Source organism: Mizuhopecten yessoensis, unplaced genomic scaffold (genome assembly GCF_002113885.1).
Source record: "Mizuhopecten yessoensis strain PY_sf001 unplaced genomic scaffold, ASM211388v2 scaffold2583, whole genome shotgun sequence".
Classification (NCBI taxonomy): Eukaryota; Metazoa; Mollusca; class Bivalvia; order Pectinida; family Pectinidae; genus Mizuhopecten; species Mizuhopecten yessoensis.
This window is the reverse complement of record NW_018404618.1, coordinates 5456-12876: the sequence shown is the minus strand read 5'-3', so window position 1 is coordinate 12876 and position 7421 is coordinate 5456. Positions and strand designations below refer to the sequence as shown.

Here is a 7421-nt window from a genome sequence, read left to right as displayed (position 1 = left end):
GGTAACATTTGTCTATCATTATTTTAAGGGTAACATGTATGTCATTGTAACTAAAAGGGAACATAAGTCTATCATAGTTTTTAAGGGTAACATGTATCTGTCATTGTTACTAAAGGGGAACATTTGCCTGTCATTGTTTTTGAGGGCAACATGTATCTGTCATTGTTACTAAAGGGTAACATTTGCCTGTCATTGTTTTTGAGGGTAACATTAGTCTATCATGGTTTTTAAGGATAACATGTATCTGTCATTGTTACTAAAGGGGAACATTTGCCCGTCATTGTTTTTGAGGGTAACATGTATCTGTTATTGTTTCTAAACGTAACATTAGTCTATCATTGTTTTTAAGGATATCATGTATCTGTCATTGTTAGTAAAGGGGAACATTTGCCCGTCATTGTTTTTGAGGGTAACATGTATCTGTCATTGTTACTAAAGGGTAACATTTGCCTATCATTGTTTTTGAAGATAACATTTGTCTATCATTGTTTTTGAGGGTAACATGTATCTGTCATTGTTACTAAAGGTAACATTCGCCTATCGTTGTTTTTGTGGGTAACATTTGTCTATCATTGTTTTTGAGGGTAACATGTATCTGTTATTGTTTCTAAACGTAACATTAGTCTATCATTGTTTTTTAAGGGTTACATGTATCTGTCATTGCTACTAATGGGTAACATTTGTCTGTCATTGTTACTAGAGGTAACATTTGTCTGTCATTGTTACTGAAGGTAACATTTGTCTGTTATTGTTACTAGAGGTAACATTTGTCTGTCATTGTTACTAGAGGTAACATTTGTTTGTCATTGTTTCTGAAGGTAACATTTGTCTGTCATTTTTACTGAATGTAACATTTGTCTGTCATTGTTTCTGAAGGTAACATTTGTCTGTCATTTTTACTGAAGGTAACATTTGTCTGTCATTGTTACTAAAGGTAACATTTGTCTGTTATTGTTACTAATGGTAACATTTGTCTGTCATTGTTACTAACGGTATCATTTGTCTGTCATTGTTACTACAGGGACATGTGTCCATTACTTGAAAGTAAAATGAGTCTGTTACTGTCTTCAGTTCAGTCCGTAGTTTAGTTTAGTGTAATCTATAATTTGGTGTACCTCAGTTGAAGTAGTAAGTTTGGTATGTGTTGGTCACTAACTTGGTCTAGTTAAGTCTGTTAAGTTAAAGTATATTTGGTCTTTTTTTGGTCAATAGTTTGATTTGATTGGTATATAGTTTGTTCTGTTGTTCGTAGAAGTTTGGCCTTTGGTTTGACTGTTATTTGTTCATAGTTTAAACCTAGGTCTGTAGTAGGACTCGTTTAAAGGATAGGCTAAATCATTCAGACTGAAAAACTGACTTATGAGAGATCTCCAAATTGGTATCTCTGAAGGATGAAAACTCTGCTGTTATTTAGTCTGATAAATGGGTGGTCGGGTGGTGCAGTGGATAGCACACTTGCATTTCATCAAGGCGGCCAGGGTTTAATTCCAAGATGGGATGTGACAAAGGTATTGGGTCTCCTGCTCAACCACATGGGTTGTTTTCTCCGGGTACCCCTGTTTCCTCCAACAATGAGACCCCCCCCCAATGTGCTAACATCCTACACCAAGAGAGATTAAGACATGTATAAGTTGAGCTTACTTGTTTCATTATAATAAAGTATATTCTTTTTATACATAGTGAAAATAATATACTTTTGTTGTAGGCCTACTGACCACCTTATACCAGGAAAAAAAGTACAGAAACTTGCCCGCCTCTATTTACACTATTCTGACTCCTCAAGGTAAAGAGAAAGCTTGTGTTTTGAATGACGCAGTGTATACACAACAAGACACGCCTATGGAATTCAGTTGTATTTTAATGTTACACTACAGATGATCCACACCATAGAGTGATTTCAACCTAAGGATAAAATAAGCGCCCATCTATTGCGTAACATTGAGGCTCCTGGCCACTTGATTGGGCATTTGACAAAGTGCATAGGAGGTGCAAATTAAGGTCACACATTTGCTGAGATATCACAATAATAAAACAGATGTCCCGTTGAGACGTCAAAATATTACATTAAGCTGGGACATCACAATACTTTGACACTCGCAGAAAACATAGCAATATTATAACAGACATCTCATACACACATCACGATTCTTTAGAAGATGTCATATAAAATCAGAAGGATTGTAATGACTTGAACTAAATGATCTAACACATGTCTCAACCTCACATACTGACAAACTGTGACACCTGTCAGACATCACAATACACTGTGACACCTGTCAGACATCACAATACACTGTGACACCTGTCAGACATCACAATACACTGTGACACCTGTCAGACATCACAACACAGTGTGACACTTGTCAGACATCACAATACACTGTGATACCTGTCAGACATCACAACACACTGTGACACCTGTCAGACATCACACTACACTGTGACACCTGTCAGACATCACAACACAGTGTGACACTTGTCAGACATCACAATACACTGTGACACCTGTCAGACATCACACTACACTGTGACACCTGTAATATCTCACAACACACTGTGACACCTGTCAGACATCACAACACAGCATGACACCTGTCAGACATCACACTACACTGTGACACCTGTCAGACATCACAACACACTGACACCTGTCAAACATCACAACACATGGTGACACCTGTCAGACATCACAACACACGGTGACACCTGTCAGACATCACAACACACTGTGACACCTGTCAAACATCACAACACACAGCAACACCTGTAATATCTCACAACACACTGTGACACCTGTCAGACATCACAACACAAGGTGACACCTGTCAGATATCACAACACACGGTGACACCTGTCAGACATCACACTACACTGTGACACCTGTCAGACATCACAACACAAGGTGACACCTGTCAGACATCACAACGAACTGTGACACCTGTAATATCTCACAATACACTGTGATACCTGTCAGATATCACAACACACTGTGACACCTTTCAGACATCACAACACACTGTGACACCTGTCAGACATCACACAACACTGTGACACCTGTAAGATCTCACAACGAACTGTGACACCTGTCAGATATCACAACACACCGCGACAGCTGTAAGATCTCACAACACACTGTGACACCTGGCAGACATCACAACACAAGGTGACACCTGTCAGACATCACAACACACTGTGATACCTGTCAGATATCACAACACACCGTGACACCTTTCAGACATCACAACACACTGTGACACCTGTCAGACATCACACAACACTGTGATACTTGTCAGACATCACAACACACTGTGATACCTGTCAGACATCACAACACACTGTGACACCTGTCAGACATCACAACATCCTGTGACTTAGATATCACAACACACGGTGACACCTGTCAAACATCACAACACACTGACACCTGTCAGACATCACAGCGAACTGTGACACCTGTCAGACATCACAACACACTGTGACACCTGTCAGACATCACAAGACACTGTGACACCTGTCAGATATCACAACACCAGGTGACACCTGTCAGACATCACAACACAAGGTGACACCTGTCAGATATCACAACACACTGTGACACCTGTCAGATATCACAACACACGGTGACACCTGTCAGACATCACAACACACGGTGACACCTGTCAGACATCACAACGCACTGTGACAATTGTCAGACATCACAACACACTGTGACACCTGTCAGACATCACATCACTGTGCCACTTTTCCTGCCCTAGACATCATAATGCAATAACTGTGACTCTTATCAGAAAGAAAGTCCTATAATATAATATTTGTCTTGCCAAGCAATCATGATATTTTAATTGTTTACCACAGATAGAAAACTAGTGCATGACATCAAATATAAACTTTCTTCATATGGAAAAACAAAACTAAAGGATTTGTTCATTATCACATAGAGTTGTGTCTGGAGTTTGAGCATATGGAAACAACATGAGGCTCAAATAAAGTTACTGGGAATCACACTGCCGTCTCCTGGTCCTCAGACACAACCAGCTGAAAGTGTTCCTGGCCTGAAATAGCAAAATAGTCTGATTAAAACCATTTCTCCCCAGTCCAACGAGGAGATACTATATATCTAGTAAAATTGGGTGATATGATCTATTTAGTCAAATATAGTGATAATTCCTCACTGTCAATGGGGTGATATCATATGGATTGGTGATCACTTTTAGTCACATTAAATGTTATTTATTCTCAAGTTACATGTGGTGGAAATCACTCTCCAAGTCCAGAGCGTTTTTCATTCTTAATGACATGGTTATTTACTCTCATAGTCAATTAGTTCAGGTATATTAATTCTTAAGTCACATGAGTGGTATTTACTCTCATAGTCAATTACTTCAGGTATATTAATTCTTAAGTCATATGAGTGGTATTTACTCTCAAGTCACATGAGTGGTATGAATACTTCTATAGTGTGGTATTATCTCTCTAGTCCTATAGGGTGGTATTATCTCTCTAGTCCTATAGGGTGGTATTATCTCTCTAGTCCTATAGGGTGGTATTATCTCTCTAGTCCTATAGGGTGGTATTATCTCTCTAGTCCTATAGGGTGGTATTATCTCTCTAGTCCTATAGGGTGGTATTATCTCTCTAGTCCTATAGGGTGGTATTATCTCTCTAGTCCTATAGGGTGGTATTATCTCTCTAGTCCTATAGGGTGGTATTATCTCTCTAGTCCTATAGGGTGGTATTATCTCTCTAGTCCTATAGGGTGGTATTATCTCTCTAGTCCTATAGGGTGGTATTATCTCTCTAGTCCTATAGGGTGGTATTATCTCTCTAGTCCTATAGGGTGGTATTATCTCTCTAGTCCTATAGGGTGGTATTATCTCTCTAGTCCTATAGGGTGATATTATCGTTCTGGGCACCTGTCAATAATTTGTCATTTTATGTCTGTGACCTTTCTGTCCTTTACATTAACCCTTCACTGTATAGTAACCCTATACTTACTTTCTAAGTACACAGATAGGTCTCTGTCATCTGCCCTTAAAGCCTGCATTCGTGGTGTATTTCCCTGAAATTACAAAAATATGTGATTTTCAAAAATCACAAAAAATGATTTCAGGATTGTGGAAGGTCTGATAAGTAAATATCTATAGCAATATAAACAGAGGGCTGATGTACCTGTTGGTCTTTACAATAAACACTTATCAGATCTATAGCAATATAAACAGAGGGCTGATGTACCTATTGGTCTTTACAATAAACAGAGGGCTGATGTACCTGTTGGTCTTTACAATAAACAGGAGGCTGATGTACCTGTTGGTCTTTACAATAAACAGGGGGCTGGTGTACCTGTTGGTCTTTACAATAAACAGGAGGCTGATGTACCTGTTGGTCTTTACAATAAACAGGGGGCTGGTGTACCTGTTGGTCTTTACAATAAACAGAGGGCTGATGTACCTGTTGGTCTTTACAATAAACAGAGGGCTGATGTGCCTGTTGGTCTTTACAATAAACAGAGGGCTGATGTGCCTGTTGGTCTTTACAATAAACAGAGGGCTGATGTGCCTGTTGGTCTTAACAATAATCAGAGGGCTGATGTACCTGTTGGTCTTTACAATAAACAGGGGGCTGATGTGCCTGTTGGTCTTTAAAATAAACAGAGGGCTGATGTGCCTGTTGGGCTTTACAATAAACAGAAGGCTGATGTACCTGTTGGTCTTTACAATAAACATGAGGCTGGTGTACCTGTTGGTCTTTACAATGAACAGAGGGCTGATGTAGCTGTTGGTCTTTACAATAAACAGAGGGTTGATGTACCTGTTGGTCGTTACAATAAAAAGAGGGCTGATGTCCCTGTTGGTCTTTACAATAAACAGAGGGCTGATGTACCTGTTGGTCGTTACAATAAACAGAGGGCTGATGTCCCTGTTGGTCTTTCAATAAACAGAGGGCTGATGTACCTGTTGGTCTTTACAATAAACAGGGAGCTGATGTACCTGTTGGGCTTTACAATAAACAGGAGGCTGATGTACCTGTTGGTCTTTACAATAAACATAAGGATGGTGTACCTGTTGGTCTTTACAATAAACATAAGGCTGGAGTACCTGTTGGTCTTTACAATAAACAGGGAGCTGATGTACCTGTTGGGCTTTACAATAAACAGGGGGCTGGTGTACCTGCTGGTCTTTACAATAAACAGAGGGCTGATGTTCCTGTTGGTCTTTACAATAAACAGAGGGCTGGTGTACCTGTTAGTCTTTACAATAAACAGGGGGCTGATGTACCTGTTGGTCTTTACAATAAACAGAGGGCTGATGTACCTGTTGGTCTTTACAATTAACAGAGGGCTGATGTACCTATTGGTCTTTACAATAAACAGAGGGCTGATTCACCTGTTGGTCTTTACAATAAACAGGGGGCTGGTGTACCTGTTGGTCTTTACAATAAACAGAGGGCTGATGTACTTGTTGGTCTTTACAATAAACATAAGGCTGGTGTACCTGTTGGTCTTTACAATAAACAGAGGGCTGGTGTACCTTTTAGTCTTTACAATAAACAGGGGGCTGATGTACCTGTTGGTCTTTACAATAAACAGAGGGCTGATGTACTTGTTGGTCTTTACAATAAACATAAGGCTGGTGTACCTGTTGGTCTTTACAATAAACAGGGAGCTGATGTACCTGTTGGGCTTTACAATAAACAGAGGGCTGTTGTACTTGTTGGTCTTTACAATAAACAGAGGGCTGTTGTACTTGTTTGTCTCTACAATAAACAGAGGGCTGATGTACCTGTTGGTCTGTATGATTAATGTTAAGTAGAGGTAAGATGACAAACCTGATAATCTGTACGAGTGAGTGAAGCTCCAGTCTCCACCAACATATAACAGATTGTCCTCCGCTGGTACCAAGCTGCCTTATGTAAAGCTGTTTGCCCTCTGTAAATAGTAATAGGTGCTATGTAGATACCAAACAACATACTTCAGAGTATAAATAATGATTCTACATCCAATTCAATGCTTCAATAAAAGTTTATCTGAAGATAAATATCAACAAGATGCCCAATGGGCCTGCATCGCTCGCCTGTTATTAATCTAACACTTGTAATCTTAAGATTTCATAAGAACCTATTAAAAGATTTAAATATATGACGCCTCTGACCTTGATTGTCGAACAAGGACATTAGGTTGAAAGTGGATCAAGGTCATTCATTTGAACTAATATGGTAGTCCTTCATCCCAGCATGCTACAGGCCCAATTTCAGTACCCTGGGCCTTTTGGTTATTGAGAAGAAGTCGTTTGAAGATTTTATGACATTTGACCCCTTTGACCTTTGAAAGTTGGTCAAGGTCATTCATTTGAACTAACTTGGTAATCCTTCATCCCAGCATGCTACAGGCCGAATTTCAGTACCCTGGCCCTTTTGCTTATTGA

General features: G+C 39.6%; 1 protein-coding gene across 1 annotated transcript in view; it reads right to left on the bottom strand.

The window, feature by feature from the left end:
• Positions 1 to 1840: 1840 nt before the first annotated feature.
• LOC110446127 (diacylglycerol kinase zeta-like) overlaps positions 1841 to 7421 on the bottom strand; it is a 9239-nt gene continuing 3658 nt past the window's right edge. The window contains exons 3-5 of the mRNA XM_021491114.1: positions 6826 to 6925; positions 4996 to 5059; positions 1841 to 4052 (exon numbers count right to left, since the gene is read on the bottom strand). Coding sequence (XP_021346789.1) covers positions 4000 to 4052; positions 4996 to 5059; positions 6826 to 6925 — 217 coding nt within the window. The 3' untranslated portion in view covers positions 1841 to 3999. The remainder of the gene's footprint in view (positions 4053 to 4995; positions 5060 to 6825; positions 6926 to 7421) is intronic.